Raw genomic sequence first — 23,285 nt, 5'->3', positions numbered from 1 at the left:
TAAACTTCCGCGTTATGCTGGTACATAAATCCCGATCAGCGTGAAAAGTAACGCACGTGCACGCGCCTTCTGTCCTGCCCCAACTCCTCCCAGAATTACGCCTCTTTGAATATGCAAATCAATATAAATAGCCCTTAAGCCCAGCGTTCTGTGAAAAGGCAATGGCAAAAGTACGAGGGAAAATAGAAGAAATTCAGCGAATATCAAATGGAGGCAAAGAAAAACATACTATTTGTTGGTTTAAACAGTGATACAATCAACAAAAGGAAGTTGATCAAGTGGCATAGCGTATCGGAGAAACTCGAAAGCTCAAGTTCACAAAGTCGCACAGTGCCCGAAGTAAAAAAGTTGTCAGATACCAAAGTCGGCGTGAAAAGGCGACTCATAGCCCACCGTCTGAGTGTCATATGAAAGCTTATTAGGGTACAGTAAAAAAAAGCACGAAATGTCAACTTTAATCTCGAAATTTCCACTTTAATCACGTAGTTTATTTTGTCATTAAAATAGAACATCATAAAGTTCATCTTAAAATCGTTTAATTTACTAGTTGCTCAAATCCCATCGTAACTAAAGTAGCGCGTTAAATGCTTTGTTCTGTATTTGATCTTCTTTGTACTCTGTGTGTGAATCACTACCTGCTTCTTAAATGGGCTTTCTCTTTCTCCGACAGGACACATAATCCATTGCATTCATGATATTACAGCTCTCTGAATAATTAAAATACTGAGATGTATACGTGATATCTTTTTCATGATGATAGGAATGAAAGCTTGTTATTAAACATGGGAATACGGTGGCGCAGTGCTAGTTCATGTCTCACGCAAAAGGCTTGCTGCGCCATGCGCGACCTTCGATGAAATCATTTATTATAGAAGTACTGTCTCTTTCAAACGTACTAACCTCCAATTCCTGTCCTTACTTTTCTTTCTCCAAATACCCAATCGCTACACAATCAGCTCTGTAATAGACGTGAAGCCATCTGTAAGCTTAGAACACCGATTCTTCAAAACTTTTAAGGAACATTGAAATATCTTCATAGTACATGTTTAATTATTCTATCCATCTATCCTTCCAGTGTCGCGTCAGCACCAGCAAGAATACAACGCAAGGCAGGAACAATCCATGAACTAGCTAGCGCTGCGGCACCGTGTCCTCACATGTTTAATTATTAACAATGCAGATAATTTAAATGAAGTTAAAGTTTTATCTGTATAATATAACCAACATATTTAGCTGCATTTCATCTTAAAAATGATATTGTCGTGATATGTAAATACGCGCTTTATAAAGTGGCTCAGGTTGTGCAATATTATAACTGTAGTGCAAACTTTTTCTGAACCGCGACTTGATACAGGAAAGGCTTTGAAGTGTTTTGCCGTGGCTGAGGCAGCGTCTGCTTCATGCTGTATACCAATAATTCTCTTTCCAATCAGCTGCTGCTGTGATTCCCCACTCAGATACAGTGATATAAATACTCCGAGTGGTGCAGTGAGAGTAATATGGAAAAAGATGATCTGCTGTGGCAACCCTTAACGGGAGCAGCTGAAAAAAGAAGAAGATGCAGTGACAGTAACAATGCTAAAGCAGTTATGGTATTTGGAATACTATGGCTATTCCCTGGACCATTATATTGCTGCAGGTTAATTACAATCAGATGCATTGCACTAATAAACAATACGCAGTTAGTTTCAGTATATTTATAAAGCCGCGTCAGGAATGTGTATCTAAGAAAGAAAGGGTGACCACACAGGAACAGTAGCACTGCTTTGACACTGGGTGCTGCCAGTCTGCAAAACCGAGCGGAGAAATTGTGTATGCCAGGGTATGAGGTACCGTGGAAATGTGCATGGCTTTACGCCAAGTTTAGGTTTTATACATCGCGATTTGAGCGTGGACACGTTCGCACGCAACATTTCTGTGCGTACGCACCATTTATACATGAGGCCCCTGGTGTCACACTCCACTCTTCTAATTAATCCAAGACACATGCAAAGGTGTCCTGAGCCTTTAAATGGTCTCTCAGTCTGGTTCAGTAGGCCACATAATCATACTGCTGACTTAACAGTTGTCCAGAAAACAGTCATTGGAGGGTAAGCCACAAAAGGTCATCCATCTTACTAACCGAAGGTTGTAAACCGGATATGGACGCAGGGCGCATCGAGGCGCATGCGCACTGCCGCACTGCAGCGCATCGAGGTGCACGCGCACTGCTGCACTGCTATGAGCCCGCCACAGAGAAAACGAAAAAGGTTGTAAACCGGATATGGACATAGGGCGCTGGGCGCAGGGCGCGTCGAGGTGCTCTCGCACTGCCGCACTGCAACGAGCCCGCCACAGAGAAAACAAAAACGAGAGGATTCAGCACATATGTCAATCACATTACAGTATTACAGTACGGAATCCCCAGACGTCCAAATTACACGGCGTAAACCGGATATGGACGCAAGGCTGAACTTGCTGTGCTCCACTCTGGCAGCAGTCGGTGTCAGCAAAGGCAACGGAATCACGTCTCCACAAAACAAGACCGCTTTACTACAGATATGCGTATGTAATTAAATGACATTTCCCCAGACACACCCACCCTCCATGATATGTCATCCATCCAGATATCGGACGGGACAGAAACTGATTGCCATTCTTGGATATCCGATTCGCTGGCGAATCGCGGGCTTACTAGTTGCTAAAGAAGCTAGAGTGCTGTATCTAAGCATATTAATGGAAAATTGAGTGGAAGAAAAAAAATATGATAGCAGAAAAGGGTGCACAAGCAATCAGGGATAACCACAGCCTTGAGAGGATTGTGAAGCACAGCCCATTGAAGAATTTGGGGGAGATTCCCAAGGAGTACAACTGTCACAGCATTCCTGGTGTCGAGCCACTCCTGAACCGTGACAAGACAAGATCAGAAGCATCTTACCTGGGCTAAGGAGAAAAAAGACTGGACTGTCGCTCAGTGGTCCAAAGTCCTCTTTTCAAATGAAAGTAAATTTTGCATTTCATTTGGAAATCACGGTCCCAGAGTCTGGAGGAAGAGTGGGGAGGCACAGAATCCAAGTTGCTTGAGGGTCCAGTGTGAAGTTTCCACAGTCAGTGATGATTTGGGGAGCCATGTCATCTGCTGGTGTTGGTCCACTGTTATTTTATCAAGTCCAAAGTCAGCACAGCCAGCCGTCTACCAGGACATTTTAGAGCACTTCATGCTTCCCTCTGCTGACAATCTTTATGGAGATGCTGTTTTCATTCCAGCAGGACTTGGCACCTGCCCACACTGCCAAAAGTACCAATACCTGGCTTAATGACCGTGGTATCACTGTGCTTGATTGGCCAGCAAACTCGCCTAACCTAAACCCCATAGAGAATATATGGGGTATTATCAAGAGGAAGATGAGGGACACCAGACCCAACAATGCAGATTAGCTGAAGGCCGCGATCAAAACATCCTGGGCTTCCATAACACCTCAGCAGTGCCACAGGCTGATGGCCTCCATGCCACGCTGTATTGATGCAGTCATTCATGCAAAAGGAGCCCCGACCAAGTATTGAGGGCCTACATGGACATATTTTCAGTAGGCCAACACTTCTGTATTAAAAATCTTTTTTTTTATTGGTCTTATGTAATATTCAAATTTTCTGAGATACTGAATTTTAAGTTTTCATTACCTGTAGGCCATAATCAGCAAAATGAAAAAAAATAAATGCTTGAAATATATCACTCTGTGTGTAATGAATCTACAGAATATAGGAGTTTCACTTTTTGAATTGAATTACTGAAATAAATGAACTTCTCGATGATATTCTAATTTATTCAGATGCACCTGTATAATGTATATAATGCAGCTATGAAGAACAAGGAAACATGAGTGTTTTGAGAACAGAGACTCCTCTTTCTGATGTTTTAATGTTATACATACAACAACAGAATGAGAAAAAAAACAGAAATCCTCAGGGGACGAGAGCAGTAACTCACATCATCAAGAAGAACTTGTTTAATGTGCCGCAAGCTTAAAGAGTCAGCATAATAATAATAATCTATATATATAAAATCCCTATGTGCGTCCAGGTGTCTGTGTGTGGGTGTCTTCTGGTGAAGTGCGCATGCGCGGGGCACGGTGCTATGCGCGATATTACTGTCAGAGAAAGTTAGAGGCGTTTTACGGAAATACAAACCAATATTACTGCGAGAGGAAATTAAAGGTACACAATACAGTGACGCATATTACAGCCACATACAAGCCAGTATTACTGTCAGAGGAGATTAAAGGCATATTACCGACGCGCACACCTGTATTACTGCCAGAGAAAATTAAAGGTATATTACGGACGTACGGACGTATATTACGGACGTACGGACGTATATTACGGACGTACAAGCCAGCGGACGTACAAGACAGTATCCTTCAATAAGTGCGCGCACAAAAAGGCGAGCCTCAAAAGGGGGACCTCAATTGGGCGCAACGAATAAAGGCGCGCGTAAATAAAGATCTGCACCTGTTGCTCTTCACATATTCCAGAGCCATTTGAACTAAATTATCTACGTGCCCTTATTGAATAGAGCCGTACAAGACAGTATTACTGTCACAGAAAATTAAAGACACACAATACACGGCGGCAGCCCACAAAGAACGGTCAGCTCAGCAAGTAAACATCAACAAAAGAAAGGCTGAAAGAAAGAAAAATACGACCAACAAAAAGAATGAGGTCAAAGGCCCTTGCCATTTAATATAAACTGTTCCTACTAATGTTTATACACTACTGTTCTAGCGTCCGTTATTGTAACGGGCTAAATGACTAGTAAATAATAAGTTACATTCGTAAAGCGCCTTTCACAAACCCAAGGTCACTTTACATACAGAGGGAGAAAAAAAAAGATCATACTGAAGACAAAAGCACGTCGAAGAGGAAAGTTTTGAGTTGAGATGTAAAGGTGGAGAGAGAGGAGCAAACTCGGAGAGACTGAGGAAGAGAGTTCCAGAGTTGAGGGTCCATAACACTGAAGGAGCTGCCTGCCTCCCAGGGTGGAGAGTCTGGTGCGTGGGACAGTAAGGAGATTACTGGATGGATTACAAGGAAGGCCGGATGTGTAAGGATGGATTACAAAGATGACGGCTACAGTGCATGAGTGGATTACCATCCATAGTACCCAATGGATGTCCCCACCTACCAAATGGAAAGCAAGTCAAATCATACGACTAAAAGATTTCTGAACACAAAGACTTAGTTCAATATAAATCTTTACAATAGGCAAACCAGAAAAGAGATTAACTTACAGGCAATGTACCTGGGAGGGATGCATCAAAAAAGGAAACCAAAGAATTCGGAGGGGCAGAGAACTGGACTCTGGCACCAGAGAAAAGTTTGGTGTTAGAATGGATCTGGGCATGAATTTCAAGTCCGACAACTCCAACCCGCTGCTTAGGATCACTGTGAAAGGATGAAAGACAAAGAAATGAATTATTACCTACGAATGAGAAGTATTACTTATGCAAAGCATGTTTTATGCTCAATGTTGCTGCTGAAGCAAACCGATGTCCCCTTGAGGTTCAATAGCACTTGTAATCTGATTTGCATACAGTAAAACATTGAAATAATAAAAAAGACACTAGTTTCTGAATTTAAGATTAAAGAATGTTGTAATTAATTAGTGTTTTTGTTCTAAAACACTCACATTTTAGCAGATGTTGCACAGAATGCTAATTGACTGGAATCAGTTACAAACTATTTATTAAAAATCATACAAAATGGTTGTTATTTGAACAAAGAGGTCAATGTTATTACAGAAGGAAGCAGTAATAAAGTATATTTTTTAACAAATACAACCTAACTTGTAGTAGACAATCTATAGATAGACACCACCTATGAGTTATCTTGTAAAACATTTGCAGTGCCAAATATAAGCATATTCGTGGGTAACACATGTAAATAGAGGATAGTGGGTAACTGAAATGAGAATGAAAAATCAGTGTACTGTCACAGAACAAAATATTTTATTTAGTTTTTTCTTAGCCATAATTTGGATAACATATGTTTTTCATAAAAATAATCAAAATATTGTCACACATGAGCATCAGAGGGTTGTCTAAGGTGAGCACTACCACCCCAGGACATCAGGGGATGCAATTGCTAACCACTTTGTCTCCTTTTCCAACCCACAGCTCATAAAAAACGCCCAGTGAGGGCAACTGGTCCCGCCCCTTCCAGACTATAGCATATAAAAGCAGGGTACCCTGATTAGGAGTCATTTCATCTAGGTGATGAGCAACTCCCAAGATGGAGTTCCAAACCTAAGGCTTGACCTCTGTACACAGCAACCTTACTTTAGCCAACAGCTAGAGTTCCTTTTGATAATCTCTGTGCCATCGAGTTCCTGTTATTCTTGCATGAATAAACAGGTGTGGCCCGGTTGGTACCGCAACATTTTGTTTGAGTCCCTGGCTTACTACCGGTCCATGCCAATATAAAAAGAAGCACAAAAATCTGAATATCTATCAGTGATTGGTGCCTCACCACTAAGAAGTTCAACTGCGAGATACAATTGCAACGAATAGTGCAAAATCGAACTTGCAAATTATCGTGCAGATGGCATGCACAAAGCCGTTACCCTGACAGGTGACGTGCTCAAAGAATTTCCTGTTTTATACCTCATATAGATTTTTTTAATAGAAAATAATTTTGTATTGTGAGTTTTGCTCAAAAACAAAATAAATTTAATTAGTATATTAACGTGATTTCTACCAGTGTCAGAAAAAAGTGTACCTATTATCACTGTGGCAATCAGTGTGTTAAAGGAAAACTGCAATGCCATTTGTGAAGCCCAGAGTGCGTACAGCCACCCTTACCCCGACACAGACAGGCAGGACACAGGTTTAGCACACAACACACGGTTTATTTACAGTCTGCCTTCACAGCACATAAGGCACACACCAACAAAGTCCCTTTTACCCCCAGTCCTTCCGCCTCCACTCCTCCTCAAGAGCTTTGTCCACTTTCTCCCAACTCCGGCCATTGAGTGGTGGTAACTGTCTCCCTTTTAAAGGGCACCTTTAAATAAGCCTGATTTAAAGAGTGACAAAAAACGTGACATACAAACGTTGTTGCACAAAATCGTTGCACTTTTAGGCTTAGGATTTTATATATAGAGAGTAGATATATATATATAGTTGGGAAACTTGTAAGTCAAGGTACCACGTAGTCAGGCACATAGAGCACATATAAGATCAAATACAGTACACAACAAAGCATTTAATGTGCTACTTTAGTTACGATGGGATTTGAGAAACTAGTAAATTAAACGATTTTAAGATGAAGTTTATGATGTTCTATTTTAATGACAAAATAAACTACGTGATTAAAGTGGAAATTTCAAGATTAAAGTTGACATTTCGTGCTTTTTTCACACTGTGTGCCTTTTTTTCCACTGTACCCTAATAAGCTTTCATATGACACTCAGACAGTGGGCTACGAGTCGCCTTTTCACACCGACTTTGATATCAGACAACTTTTTACTTCGGGCACTGTGCGACTTTGTGAACTTGAGCTTTCGAGTTTCTCCGACACGCTATGTCACTCGATCAACTTCCTTTTGTTGCTTATATAACTGTTTAAACCAACAAATAGTACGTTTTTCTTTGCCTCCATTTGATATTCGCTGAATTTCTTCTATTTTCCCTCGTACTTTTGCCATTGCCTTTTCACAGAACGCTGGGCTTAAGGGCTATTTATATTGATTTGCATATTCAAAGAGGCGTAATTCTGGGAGGAGTTGGGGCGGAACAGCAAGCACGTGCACGTGCGTTTATTTCCACGCTGAGCGGGATTTATGTAGCGGAAGAACGCGGAAGTTGGCGAACACACAGATTCCTGCATCTGGATTTTTCTGTGCGTAAGCACATTTCGACTTTTGTGCTTACGTCATGTTATAGTGTGAATTCTATGCACGGCGTTATGCATGAGGCCTCTGGACTTTTGGGGACTTTAGGGGTTTGAGTGCACTTATTGTAAATATGGATTCTTATAATAAACGTGTGTTGGGTGAGTTGAACGTGTCCGCCTGTCTGTGTCTGGGTCATCTTCCACAATATATATATATATATATATATAGTGGCACCCGGACGGGGCTCATGCCTGGCCGGGACGCCCAGGAAGACCGGAGGAGGGCTTATTCCTCCTCCAGACCTCGAGGGGGCGACCGCGGGTACAGAGCTGTAGGGGCCCATGGTCACCGCCAGGGGAACCCCAATACCTGGAGGACCCTGGACCGCAGCACTTCCGCCACACCAGGAAGTGCTGGGGGAAGAGGAACAGGGACACCCGGAGTGCTTCCGGGGAGACAGCCGGCACTTCCGCCACACTGGGGCATGTTGGTGGGAGATTGCCGGGAACACACCTGGAGCACATCCGGGTGATTATTTAAAGAGGCCGCCTCCCTTCAAAGATGGACTTGAGTCGGGTGGAAGGACAAGGTTCTGGAGAAGAGAAGGAGGTGGTCTGAAGAGATAGAGACAGAAAGAAGGCATTGTGATAAGGCCTGGACTGAGGGGTATTGGGGCTTGTGTGAGTAGTGATGGATTGTATAATGGAGACCCTAAATAAACATGTGTGGGGTAATTTAAACGTGTCTGCCTGTCTGTGTCCGGGTCATATTCCACAATATATACATACACACACACACACATATATATATATACATAAAAGGACTGCTACACTCTAAACAGTTTCATTAAAATACTCTCATGACACAAACAAATCTAAAAAAAAAAAAGTCAGACTTTAACCTTGCTTTACACTGAAAATGGGGACCAGAGGCAAAAATGATTATATAACCAGTAGCCATACCAGTGAGGCTCATTATGACTACTGAACAGAAAAGCGGTGCAGATTAATAGGCACCCGTCACGCTCCAAGAAATTGTGTTCTGTGCTTAACAGTCCATGGACCCCAGTTGTAAACTGCCTTACTGCCCTGCCAGCTGCAGAGATTGAAGCTTACAGAAGCTACTGTAGTGGAACACAATTTTACTTAAAGTTATAACTGCCTGTTATTATGTTTCATCTCTTTATCTTATGACCTTAATCAAGAAAATATCCTTTCGTATACACGAATCTGACAGATGAGTGTCAATCAATCCATTTTTTAGTTTAAATGGCAACCTTCATGGCGCACACCACTGCAAGGTGCTTTCTGGTTGTGAATGATGCCAGTCAGTAGAGTTATCATATTCTGTAAGTACTGGGCAGTGCCCCTGTATAATACAGTCATTCCATTGGCAGTGCTCTCTGTGTGAAAGACATAATGTATGTCAGCATTAAACACTTCCTTTCCATGTCTATTCATATCATGCCAATCCAAAAGCACAGGACATTATTTCGTAAGGAAAATTAAAACATGTATGTCTAGGATTCAAACATAGGAATGATTTTGTTTTCCTACTTTCTTTGAACTGCGGTGGGCTGGTGCCCTGCCTGGGATTTGTTCCTGCCTTGCGCCCTGTGCTGACTGAGATTGGCTTCTGCAGACCCCTGCGACCCTGTGTTAGGATATAGCGAGTTGGATAATAACTGACTGACTGACATTCTTTGAAAGAAAACATTTATGAATAAGCCAATTTGAGCTCACAAGGGGAAAAGATACTGAAATAGGCGCTCTTGTCTACAATCATTAGCCAATCAAAGCCTCTGGGACAGGCTTTGGCTCCCCAGCACCTTGAACTGGATTAAGCAAGTTTGATAATGGATGGATGTCATTTGTGACTGACTGGTAAATATTTGCTGTTTTTCATCTTAAAAAGAAATATACAGTAAAAGGGAAGGCATAATTAACCATATGAAAACAGGCATAAAAGACAGGTTCTTAAAAGAATAATCCCTAAAGGGATTTTTTAATGTTATTCACCCCATGTGGTTTGTAGTAATGGCCACTAAAATTATTTAACCTCATATTTCCATGCAGAACTGAGATAACAATTTTTCTGACACAACAGGTGTCTATGGTGACTAATGTTGGACAACAGCTAAAAGTAGCAAAACATTCATTAAAAAAATCTCACGTTACTCCTGTCGCCTAAGCCACATGTCAAGTCATCCAGTCGTATACTCATAACGTCCCAAAGGCATGTATTTTTACTAAAATATCTATATATATAATTCACTAAGTCCATGGCAAGCAAGACGCACGCAAGACAGCCACGCCCGCCAACTCACAGAGCCCCGCCCACCAACAATTCACTAAACAGCCGACCATGGCGCAAGACTGAAAGCATTTGCCAAGAATGTGTTCATTAATCAAGAACGAAAGTCGGAGGTTCGAAGAAGATCACATACTGTCGTAGGTCTGACCATACACGATGCCGACTGGCGATCCGGCGGCGTTATTCCCATGACCCGCCGGGCAGCCAACCGGGTAACCAAAGTCTTTGGTTTCCGGGGGGAATAAGGTTGCAAAGCTGAAACTGAAAGGAATTGATGGAAGGGCACCACCAGGTGTGGAGCCTGTGGCTTAATTGGACTCAACATGGGAAACCTTACCCGGTCTGAACGTGGCTCACAGATGCATGCGACTGAGGCGGTGTGTGGAAAACACGGGTTCCATAGGTGAACCTGCGGAAGGATCGTTACCGGTTGTGCCGACCCGTCGTTGGACGGTTAGGACCCGAAACCTCTCGGGCCCGCTTCCCCGCCCTCTCTCCAGAGTTCCATCTTTGCATTCACTTACAGTCGTATCCTCAAACCCACCCCATTTGGACAACTGTGTCTTTCAGGAAGTGTTCACCCATCAATACATAATTATGTGGCGTATGCTACGCCGCGGGTTGGCTAGTTGTGAAATAAACCACTTCTGGCAGGTCTGCAACTCAAATGCTCATTCACATCTGAGTGTGGTTTATTTAACAACATTTTAGTAAAAAGGAATGTTTTTTACCTACTGTGAGCATACAAAGGGATGACTTCACATGTGGCATACGTGACATGACTAATGTGAGTTTTTTTTTCCAGGAATTTTATTGTTATTGTTTGGTGTTATCAAGTTTTGGACACCAAAGATGTCTATTCTATCAGAAAAAGTCTGTTATCACCATTGTGCATGAAACATGAGATTAAAAAGTTTTTCCTCTGCCACCACTACAAACTACATGGGGTAAGTAATGTTTTTGAATGGAAAATTCCTTTAACTAAATACTGTAGAATAAATTTACACATGGTTTTTATCTATCCATAAATTTTTCAGAACCGTTTTTCTCCAGTCAGATGTAACAGAGAGCCAGAGACTACTCTAGCAGCATCAGGTGAAAGGCAGGAACAAGCCATGGACAGAACACCAGTCCACTGAACACTCACAGACACCAATATTCTTTCATACCGAGACAACAGAGAGACACCAATCAACCTAATAAACGTGATAATAAGATCAGACAGAAAAATTCAGGTTGACACAAGATTGACATGTGAACTCTAAACAGTAAGTGACCATGGCAGGGCAGACTTTGGATTAAACGACCTGGAGATGTGATGCAGCAAGACCATCATGCTACTCTAATCTATTTTATTCTATTCTAAACTGCTCAAAAAAAATTAAAGGAACACTTTGAAAACACATCAGATCAAAATGGAAAAAAAAAATCCAGCTGGCTATCTCTACTGATAAGGACTGATATGGCAATGTGTTAGGAATGAAAGGATGGCACATCATTTGATGGAAATGAAAATGATCAACCTACAGAGGGCTGAATACGAAGACACCCCAAAAATCAAAGTGAAAAAATGATGCGGCAGGCAGGCTCGTCCATTATGCTAAAATTTCATTGCAGCAACTCCAAATCGTACTCAGTAGATTATATGGCTCCAACCTGCTTGTATGCATGCATCACAACGTCGGGGAGGGCATGCATCTCATGAGACGATGGATGGTGTCCTGGGGGATCGCCTCCCAGATCTGGACCAGGGTGTCACTGAGCTCCTGGACAGTCTGAGGTGCAACCTGGTGGCGTCGGATGGACCAAAACATAATGTCACACCCAGAGGAGTTCTGTTGGATTGAGGTCAGGCAATTGTTGGGGCCAGTCAATGGTATCAATTCCTTCATTCTCCAGGAATTGCCTGCATACTCTCGCCACATGAGGCCGGGCATTGTCATGTACCAGGAGGAACCCAGGAGCCAATGCACCAGCATAGGGTCTGACAATGGGTCCAAGGATTTCATCCCAATACCTAATGGCAGTCAAGGTGCTGTTGTCTAGCCTGTAGAGGTCTGTGCATCCCTCGATGGATAACGATGTTACAGGCAGCATAACCTTCTCCAGACCCATTCATGTCTGTCACATGTGCTCAGGGTGAACCTGCTCTCATCTGTGAAAAGCACAGGGCACCAGTGGTGGACCTGCCAATTCTGGTATTCTATGGCAAATGCCAATCAGGCTCCACAATGCCGGGCAGTCAGCTAGAAGACATCGGACCTTCAGGCCACCCTTATGAAGTCTGTTTCTGATTGTTTGGTCAGAGACATTCACACCAGTGGTCTACCTGCTGGAGGTCATTTTGTATGCTCTGGCAGTGCTCATCCTGTTCCTCTTTGCCCAAAGGAGCAGAAACCAGTGGGTATTGCTGATGAGTTAAGGACCTTCTACGAGGGGCCTTGTCCAGCTCTCCTAGAGGAACTGCCTGTCTGTCTCCTGGAATCTCAACCATGCCCTTGAGACTGTGCTGGGAGACACAGCAAACCTTCTGGCAATGGGAGGCATGTATTGATGTGCCATCCTGGAGAAGTTGGACTACCTGTGCCACCTCTGTAGGGTCCAGGTATTGCCTCATGCTACCAGTAGTGACACTGACTGTAGCCAAATGCAAAACATGTGACAAAACAAATGGGGAGAGAAAAAAGTCAGTGGCCTCCCTCCACTTGTTAGACCATTCATTCTTGTTTTGGGGGTCGTCTCATTGTTGCCCCTCTAGTGCACCAAAGCAGCTGAAACTGATGAACAAGCCCCTCTGCTACTTAAGTTTCATTGACTTGATGCTCGTATTAAAAGGTGTGCCTTTAATTTTTTTGAGCAGTATATATTTCTTCTTCTTCTTCTTTTTTCGGCTGCTCCCGTTAGGGGTTATTTGAAAAGATAAGGTTTAAGTGCCTTGAGCATGGGAAAGGTGCTATATAAATAAAATGTATTATTATTATTATTATTATTAAGAAAAAAAGTAAAGATCTGAAAAACATTCATCTGTTCTGATTCACAACATACTTGGATGGTGCCCTCAGAAAAAAAAAAGAAAAGCTACTTTAACGAATTCAGAAATTTTTATTTTATCCTTAAAATAAAACAGAGGCTGTCTAAACGAGTCTGTGTTAACTACAGCAGCTCACACTGTCAACTGGAAAAAGAAACGATAAGAATTTGAAATGGCCGCTTAGTAAACAAAAGGCTCATTAGCTTAAAAGCAAAATGAGTCTGTTTTACTTGTAAAATGGTTAAGCAAGTTAGCTTCTTGTCTTCTTGATAAACATCTTACAAACATTTGATTTGGCTTTTTAAACGTTTGCACTGTGTTTATTATTTTATTTGTTTGTGGGTGTCACACAGTATAAATTTTGGTAAGAAACAAGTACTGCATTATTAAAAATGCAATCAGTATTTAAAATTACACCTCAAGAATTAGGAGTGTCTAGCTGGTACAATGAAGAAAACTAAACATCTGTATAAATATAGTATATGTATAGTTTAACAGCAAAAAAATATGTAGTGCAATTTATGATTAAAAATGATTAAAATCTAAAACTGCATGTATCCTCTTTAATAAAATCCCTGTGTGTGTCCATGTGTCCGTGTATGTGTGTGTCTTCTGGTGAAGTGCGCATGCGTGGGGCACGGTGCGATGCTGTAAAGGCCGCCTGACGCATCACACAAGACAGAGAGGGCGGGACCTATAAAATATCGCGCGGCCGATCCAATCGGATTTCGGTAAATGAGGTAAGACCTAAAACATAACGCATGAAAAATCCAATCGGGTACTGAGACGCGGAGACCAGCTTCCCCAAACAGGTGGAATTAGTGTTTGTTGTTGTTAAAGTGTTCACTCTGAGGATGTCAGATTTGCAATTAACAAACTTGGCCCTGTAAAGTGTTTTCCTAAATATACGAATTTTCATGATATTACAATAGGATGACTTTTAAAAGTAGATTTATTTTCGCGCACATAAAATCCGTTGCTGGGGAGACGCCATACATACAATAATCAGCTGCACACGAGCACAGATTAAAATACTTGCTGGAGAGACGTATTACTGTGAGAGAAAATTAAAGGCACACAATACAGTGATGCATATTACAGCCACATACAAGCCAGTATTACTGTAACAGAAAATAGACGGTCCTTTGCCATTTAATATAGACTGTTCCTACTAATGCTTATGCACTACTATTCTAGCGCCCATTATTGCAACGGGCTTAATGTCTAGTATTGTATATTTACATTTACATAGTGTTTATTTGCCAATATCAGGGGTCCTCAATCACAGTCCTGGAGGGCTGCAGTAGCTGCAGGTTTTTGTTCTAACCCGGTTACTTAATTAGAAAACAATTCTTGCCAATAATTTAATTTCATGGCTTATTAGTGCTTTAACTCTGCTATGTCAGGTAATTCTCATATCCTTGATTTTCTTCCCCTTTCTAAGTATATCATCCAAATAATTTGAAGAATAATATAGATAAGTAATTCTCAGTCCTTCACTTTTTTCTCTTCACGTTCCTTCCAAGTATTTAATTAAACCCAATAGTGAATGATAAATACACAGAGGTGTAAATGGAAACAAGCTTAATGGAGAAATGCTGGTCTCTTTTGTCATTTGCATGTTATAGCTAATTAGGAGCAATTAAAAACCAAGAATATAGCTGGTTAAGACTAAAATAAGCGATAAGGGTTCAAAATCTTAACGAGCGAGACAACTAAAGTGAAGCAGATGTGTTACTGGAGCAATAAGTGCTTCTTATTAAGCAATTGGGTTGGAGCAAAAACTTGCAGCCACTGCGGCCCCCCAGGACTGTGATTGAGGACCCCTGGCCAATATCAATTAATTGATTGTGTGAGAATATAACTATGTATTAATTAGGCCTGGAAAAGTAAACACATTAATTTCTGCAATTAATGTAGTCTGTTTAACAGTTCAGGTCAGGTCGGGGAGCCTCCACTGGTACAGCGCATTGCCACACCTACCACACAACGAAACACCTCAGGATCCTGGTTGGCAACCCCCAGGCAGACACGTGGTCCAGTCCCACCCTCCAGAAATGACCCTCTATCTGCCGCAGCCAGGTGTTTCGTGGGCGTCCCCTTGGCCTGGTCCAGCCACACGGGTCCTCAACAATGAGCCAGATCACCCTCGAGTAATTGTGCCACAGTGCCGTTACTGACACTCTCTCACAATGCAGGTCATGTGCCTCATTCAGGACTCCGTGAGCAACACAAAGTCAAACCAGCGGGACCCAAAGATTCTCTGAAGAGACACAGTACTGAAGGAGTCCAGTCTTCATCTCAGGTCACTGGATAGCGTCCATGTCTCGCAACCATATAGCAAGACAGAAAGCACCACGACTCTAAAGACTTGGACCTTCATCCTTTTACAGAGATATCAGTAGCACCACACGCCCCTTTTCTGCGACCTCATGACCCCCCATGCTCTCCCAATCCGCCTACTGACTTCATAGAAAGAGTCGCCAGAGATATGAATGTCACTGCTGAGGTAAGTAAACCTCTCGACAAGGTCGACACTCTCTCTGAAGACAGACACACTGCTCATGGCCGTGCCCAAGAGGTCATTAAAGGCCTGGACTCTTGGTTTTTATCAGCAAGCCCAGACCCTCAGACTCCTCACTCAGTCTCTCACATGCCCTGATCGGAACCTCCATTGACTCAGCAAAGATCACAACATCGTCAGCAAAGTTAAGATCAGTGAATCTTTCTTCACCAACAGCAAATTAAGAAATACTGTCGAATCCCAGGCCGGCAACGAAGCAAACACCTCTGGTAGTACTTTAGTCAGGGCAGCATTTTAATTTTTTTTTTTTTATTAACATTACAAAACAATAATACAAATAAGTTAAGTGTGTACCGTAAGAATTACATACATATCCAGTACCATATTTATATACTACCTTTAAAAATTTTATGAAATATAATTTTCATTTAAACGGGTCCTCCCTACGTGGTAGCACTTTGAGGAGTGGGAAAAGCCCAATATAAATGTAATGAATTATTATTATTATTAAGGTTGAACATTTCGCATTACGTGGTTCACATCGATATGCCCCATGTCAATGCATAGCATTGGTGTTCATTTTCTTGATTTTTACATACTGACATAGGTGCAGGGGCACAGCCCTGGTGCAATGCTAGAGAAAAGTTGCAAAGGTAAAAATGAGGCTTTTATTTTTTTTTCAATTCATATTTCTGTAAGAAGATCAGATCAATGTCATACAACATAAGTGCTATAAAAGTTATCTTTGACTGGCACTAAAACCAAAATAAGTCTTTAATACCTCTGTATTTAACTCACCAGTCTGCCAGCCAGCTTACAGTGCTGACAGGTGTAATATAATGACAAAATTCTGCGAAAGAGAAGTGTAACGATTATCCCTACCGATGTTTAAGTTTGCAGTATCTTCGCTAATTTATACCAGGAATGCAACATAACCATCCAAGTAATGCACGTGTGACTTTTTAAGCGAGATAACAGCTACAGAGATCTTTTTTCTTTTTTAGGGTGCCAGGAGCAAAGGTATAGGGACAGTACATCTGTGTTTTCCACCCATTTTCTGTGGTGGCACATGTTTGTAACCCAAAAAATCCCAAGGCACACCACGATTCTACCAACCACAAAAGTATTAAATCTCTTAGACATGGGTGGGACAATTAAATCAGTCTTCAACAGTGCATTCAAAGTCAACAGTCGCTTGGATCTTTTAATTTGACACATCTTTGTCTCATATGCTATGCCAATTTGATAATTGATACATTGGCCTCTCATTTTCTAATTCTCTTCTTTTCAACTTGCCTTTTAGGAAGGCATTCAATTGCAGATTGTACTTGCTCAGGTAGTATTTGGTTAAAAGTTCAGGTTTAAAGTCATTGTCGAAGTTATTATTATTATTATTTTTTTTTTATTCCTTTGTGTTCACTCTACATTAAATTTATGATTCAGTGTGTATTTACTTCATGATTTATGTATTATTTTACAATTACTTGTTTTAGTATTAGATGTGATTAATTTCATACATTTATGCAATTAATTAGTTAATTTTTTTAATCGATTCCCAGCCCTAATATCCTCTTATATAGTACGCTACCGTGGCTGTTCGCTTGTCTGTCCAGAATTTTAAATCATTTGCAGCTCAAAAACCCTTTGACCTTCTTCTTCTTTTGGCTGCTCTGGTTAGGGGTTGCCACAGCGGATCATCTTGTTTCATATCTTCCTGTCCTCATTGTCTTATTCTGTCACACCCATCACCTGCATGTCCTCTTTCACCACATCCATAAACCTTCTCTTAGGCCTTCCTCTTTTCTGGCATCTCCATCCTTAGCACCCTTCTCCCAATATACTCAGCATCTCTCCACTGCACATGTCCAAACCAACACAATCTCGTCTCTCTGACTTTGTCTCCCAACCGTCCCACCTGAGCTGACCCTCTAATGTCCTCATTTCTAATCCTGTCCATCCTCCTCACACCCAATGCAAATCTTAGCATCTTTAACTCTGCCACCTCCAGCTCTGTCTCCTGCTTTCTGGTCAGTGCCACCGTCTCCAACCCATATAACATAGCTGGTCTCTCTACCGTCCTGTAGATCTTCCCTTTCCCTTTGACCTATTTCACCTATTGACCTGAAATTTGGTACACATATACTATGTGACGTCTACTGTCTGCTTTCGGGGTGATGATTGACCTCCAAGGTTATTCCTCTTTTTATTTTTATTTTATTGTAGAATCAACTCTCGGCAGCGGTCAACAGGGCGGCTGTGTGGCACATGCGTACGGGTGCCGTTCTCATCCCTACCACCTTCGCCATCACTTCCCCTACCTCTTCATATCTTAAATCATTCTTCAGGCAGATTGAAGACTTAAGTGCCAGCTTAAGTGAAAAATCAAGGAAAATGTACTAAGCAATTCCAACATAAACACTGACTTAATCAGTTTTAACGCAGAAAAGATGCCGACGAAAGAAGAGAAGAAGCGGGCTGCTACGGTGGAGAAGAGAAGAGCTGCTCAGGAAGAAGCAAGCACATCAACCTCTGAGCAAACGAATGATAAACGTACAGAGAAAGAGGAGGAAAACTAGGAATGCTCAAGTCAAGTGTATAACGTTCAGTGCACCGTTACTGGTTAATATATATTTTTACATATATATTTAATTAATATATATTTAATATATATTTTAATATATAATATATATAATATATAATATATATTTTAATGTATATTTTGTTAGAGAAAATGGTGAAAACTACTTTGTTTTAATTAAGCTTTATTTCAGATAGGTACATTACAGAAGAAATTAAACAAGATGACAGCTTTCAATTATGAGAAGCAATTTATTTTTATACCATATGTATTACACATAAATATTTCTGTACATATCTTATTAGCTAAATGTGTATTTTAAGAAAATTGTATTTATTTTAGTACTTTTATGGTCACGGAACCTATAGAATTTCACTTTGTTAATAAAAAGATGAACACATAAGCCCTATGGTCTATATTTTAATTATAAAAATACTGAAGTTAACACTTTAATATAGGACATAATGCTTTTATGCATATGCATAAACAGGCAAGAATGACCAGGCCGTGATGGGCAATTTAGAAAGGGACATCGGGAAACACTCTATTCTTTACAAAAGATGCCCAAGGATCTTTTCTGACCCCAGAGAGTAAGGAGCTCTGTTTTAAGTCTCTTCTAAAAGACGGCACAGTGTCCCTGTCACCATGCTGGGGCATTGGGATCCACACTCAGATCACTGGGCAAGCACGCCCCCCAGTATCACCAACACCTCTTCCAGCAGCACCTAAAGATTTTCCTTGATGGTCTCCTATCCAAGTACTGGCCGGGATCGAACATGCTTAGCTTACCTGGATTACCTGTTCTGAAATGCATGTGGTATGGCTGCTGGCACAACAAAGGTTCTTAATCTTAAAACACAAGTCAACTAAAGATAAAGCGAAAGAAATACTGTACACTCAATTAGCTGGTTATTCATTAAGTCAACCTGAAGCCATTACAGTCCTTAAGGATATGAGTTTGACATCCCCTGCCCTTTGCTGCTGCTTTAGACTCCTCAGGTTAGGTTCCTCAGTCACAACTATGATTTAGGTAAGAGGGTTATGAAAAAAATACTGTATGTGGTTCCATTTTACTCAATCTATACATTTTGCAATTAGTGATGTGTCATTTGCGAACGAGCCAGCTCTAAGAGCCGATTCTTTGTAGAGAACGACTCCTGTTGGGGAGAGCTGAATCTTTACCCGCTCCTGCTCAGCTCTGCTGAGAATCCTTGCAGGCAGGGATGGAACTTTGTTTTGATGGGTTTAAAAAGTTAGCCTTTAGTGACAACAGAGCTGTGGATGAGGAACTTCAAAGAATAACTGCAGCAGCAGTAAGATGCAACCCCAGCGGCCTGTCAGCTCCTCCATCAGAAGGTTGGAGCAGGCTACTGCTGTGTGAAGGCTCTTTGACGAAATACAATACAATTTATTTTTGTACAGCCCAGAATCACACAAGAAGTGCCGCAATGGGCTTTAACAGGCCCTGCCTCTTGACAGCCCCCCAGCCTTGACTCTCTAAGAAGACAAGGAAAAACTCCCAAAAAAACCTTGTAGGGAAAAAATGGAAGAAACCTTGGGAAAGGCAGTTCAAAGAGAGACCCCTTTCCAGGTAGGTTGGGCGTGCAGTGGGTGTCAAAAGAAAGGGGGTCAATACAATACAATACAATACACAGAACAGAACAAATCCTCAATACAGTATAAAAATAAAAATTTTAGAAGTACAGAGCAGAATTTAACAGTAGATGATATCGCATAAGAAGATTTGGATATATTTAGAGTCCTGGAGACCTCATCCATCAAGCCGCCTCCCCCATTTGGCCATTCCATGACTGAAACTGCGCTGGGCCAGCCAATCCGATGAAAGGACCCCTTCCTTCCCACGATTCCTGCGATCCTCCATCAGGGATGACTTTACCTTAAGCAGGCAAAACAACCTGACAAAACAATAGGAGACACTGCAAGGAGAAATCCCCCAGCTGATGCTGTACTGGAGGTGAGGTCCTATCTTGAGGAGCCCCTCATCCAAAGAACTGAAGACCCACGAAACTGGTGGAAGGCCAAGGCTTAATTCTACCCACGCCTGGTTGAGGTAATGGTAGGAAGATTTTTTTGTTTTGTTTTTTGTTTTTGTTCTTTATTTCGCCTTATACAATTTCTTGTATTAGGAATTTGGTAGTTTTCGCATACCCCTTGGGGTCAGAGCGCAGGGTCAGCCATTGTACAGCGCCCCTGGAGCAATTACAGGTTAAGGGCCTTGCTCAAGGGCCCAGCAAAGCAGTGGCCTTTTTTTTTGGCAGTGACGGGGATTCGAACAGGCAACCTTCGGGATACCAGCGCAGATCCTTAGCCTCAGAGCCACCACTCCGCCCCGATTCTGCATCGTCGCAACATTGATCCCCTCAGACAGGTTAGGAGCATGTGCTGATACAGCGCATTGCCGCACCCACCACACAACAAACCAACTCAGGATCCCAGGTTAGGACCCGAGTGCAGCCATGGAGCAGGTGACACCTCAGCACCACACTAATTCAGATGAAGTAGAACCAGTGTGAGTTTTTTTTTTTTTTTTTTTATGGTGGCTGGAGTGGCAATTCTGCCACCAACCCCCAAGATTTTCCCTGCAGGTTGGAGGGCCTACATGCAGGGCTGGATGCAGATTAGATAGATAGATAGATAGATAGATAGATAGATAGATAGATAGATAGATAGATAGATAGATAGATAGATAGATAGATAGATAGATACTTTATTAATCCCAAGGGCAAATTCACATACTCCAGCAGCAGCATACTGATACAAAAAAAATATTAAGGAGTAATAAAAATGTAGGTAGGGCGGCACGGTGGTGCAGTGGTAGCGCTGCTGCCTCACAGTTAGGAGACCTGGGTTCACCTCCCGGGTCCTCCCTGCGTGGAGTTTGTATGTTCTCCCCGTGTCTGCATGGGTTTCCTCCGGGTGCTCCGGTTTCCTCCCACAGTCCAAAGACATGAAGGTTAGGTGGATTGGCGATTCTAAATTGGCCCTAGTGTGTGCTTGGTGTGTGGGTGTGTTTGTGTGTGTCCTGCGGTGGGTTGGCACCCTGCCCGGGATTGGTTCCTGCCTTGTGCCCTGTGTTGGCTGGGATTGGCTCCAGCAGACCCCCGTGACCCTGTGTTCGGATTCAGCAGGTTGGAAAATGGATGGATGGAAAAATGTAGGTAAAAACAGACAATAACTTTGAATAATGTTAACATTTACCCCCCGGGGTGGAACTGAAGAGTCGCATAGTTTGGGGGAGGAATGAAGAGCAATTGCAGGTTAAGGGCCTTGCTCAAGGGCCCAACAGAACAGAGTCCCTCTTGGCATTTACAGGTTTGAACCGGCAACCTTCCAATTGCCAGTGCAGATCCCTAGCTTCAGAGCCACCCTAAGATAGAGTCTTCTCAAAAAAACAGCACAAATAATCACAGAGAGGAGAAATCGCATCAGCCCATCCAAGCTAAGGCATCTGGTATTTCTGAATGCCAACCTGCACTAAAGACTTTTACCTGAAGTGTCACAATGTTAAGACCTTGGCCTTTATTTATTTGATTTGTTTGCTGTGGTTCTGTGTTCAGTTGTTCATTTAAAGGTTTGATGAAAATGTTAAACAATAGTAACTGTGTATTTTTTTGTAATAATAAAATGCATAAAAATAAGGCTTTTAAGAAAAACACTGAATGAAAAAATTGCTTACCAACACACAAACCTTTCAAAATTTCTAAATTAGGCTAAAATGAGTAATGTTAAATAAAAAGCCATTTGGGAGCCATAAGAGTCAAGATGCTAATCTTTGAAAAGAGCCGGACCACCCATCACTATTTTAAATAGAACCCTCTTAATAAATGGACTCTCTAGCTGTTTTTAATTTGAATTGCTCCCCTAAAATGTAATACACGCCTCCAAACTCCACCCCCAAACTGGAGACTTTAAAGAGACAACTCAGAAGCCCCACCCCTCAACAACCTGGGGATGCAGCAGATTCAAGCAGGAACTGGTGATCCCAGATGGCTTAGTCAGAACAGCACTAGGTTGTGAATTTTGATCACGTCTTTTCTGTTGATCCGCCTCTTGCTGGGTTGTTTTAATCCCATTGCTTTGTTAGCACGTGTAATGCTGTACTGTAAGCACCCACCGCTATTGCTAAGGTACTGTCAAAGTAAACTGTAGTGCTAGTCTTTCAGTAAAATATGACAAAAGATTAAATCTGTTCCTAAATTAAGTATCATATTTTAATATAACTCCGCAGTGATCTCCAAATATTTTAGAAGTAACAGTACAAAACGCGATCTAAGCTACCTAAACGCTTGTAAGCTACCTGTCTCATTTGTGTTTTAAAAATACAGGTGATAAATACCAGACAGCTGAAACCCGAAAACGGCACCTCTCAAAGTCATACACAGTTTGAAAAGTTAAGACAAAAACACAGACAAAACAGCATGGACACTTACTTTTTTCGGGGTGTTGGTTTACTTTGTGGAGACACGGTAGTTGGACGTACTATTGTGAAAGCGAACGTATTTGTGGAAATAAGGACATATTTTGAAAACCAGCCTCCCCGCTGCAGTTTGACAACACAGAATCCACATGTCCGTACCAAAGGGGACGCCATTCTTCGGCGTTTGTAAACGAAGAAAATTGCGCTTTGGGATATGTAGTTCAAAGACGCAGCACACGCTGGTTTACTATGCGACGGGCAATTTTAGCTAAACTACAAATCCCATAATGCAATGTTCCAGGTACCTATGACTCGCTCTGGGGTAACAGAGTTAAAAATGAAAATATTATTAGTATTATTATTAAAAAATTAAATATAGAAGCAACGTATTATTTAAAAAGAAGACTTGTGTTTATGTATATTTACGCCCTTGACGACTGCACTTTATAATATGCATTATCAGACTGTAGTATTAGTTGCTCGAGCGTTGAAACTACAAGACCCACAATGCATCAGTATACCGATCCCGCC

The 23,285-nt window shown here is 41.7% G+C and overlaps 1 protein-coding gene across 2 annotated transcripts in view; it reads right to left on the bottom strand.

The window, feature by feature from the left end:
- gatb (glutamyl-tRNA(Gln) amidotransferase, subunit B) overlaps positions 1-22,957 on the bottom strand; it is a 217,019-nt gene extending 194,062 nt beyond the window's left edge. Inside the window, exons 1-2 of one of the 2 annotated variants that reach the window (XM_028802695.2) lie at positions 22,768-22,957; positions 5,268-5,421 (exon numbers count right to left, since the gene is read on the bottom strand). In XM_028802695.2, the coding sequence (XP_028658528.1) occupies positions 5,268-5,421; positions 22,768-22,928 (315 nt within the window). In that variant the 5' untranslated portion in view covers positions 22,929-22,957. The remainder of the gene's footprint in view (positions 1-5,267; positions 5,422-22,767) is intronic. The other variant, XM_028802697.2, reaches the window with a different exon arrangement.
- Between the last annotated feature and the right edge of the window lie 328 nt (positions 22,958-23,285).

The sequence above is a fragment of the Erpetoichthys calabaricus genome, chromosome 5, assembly GCF_900747795.2.
Source record: "Erpetoichthys calabaricus chromosome 5, fErpCal1.3, whole genome shotgun sequence".
NCBI lineage: Eukaryota > Metazoa > Chordata > Cladistia > Polypteriformes > Polypteridae > Erpetoichthys > Erpetoichthys calabaricus.
Note: the sequence above shows the minus strand (reverse complement) of the source record. Positions and strands in the feature narration are given on the sequence as shown.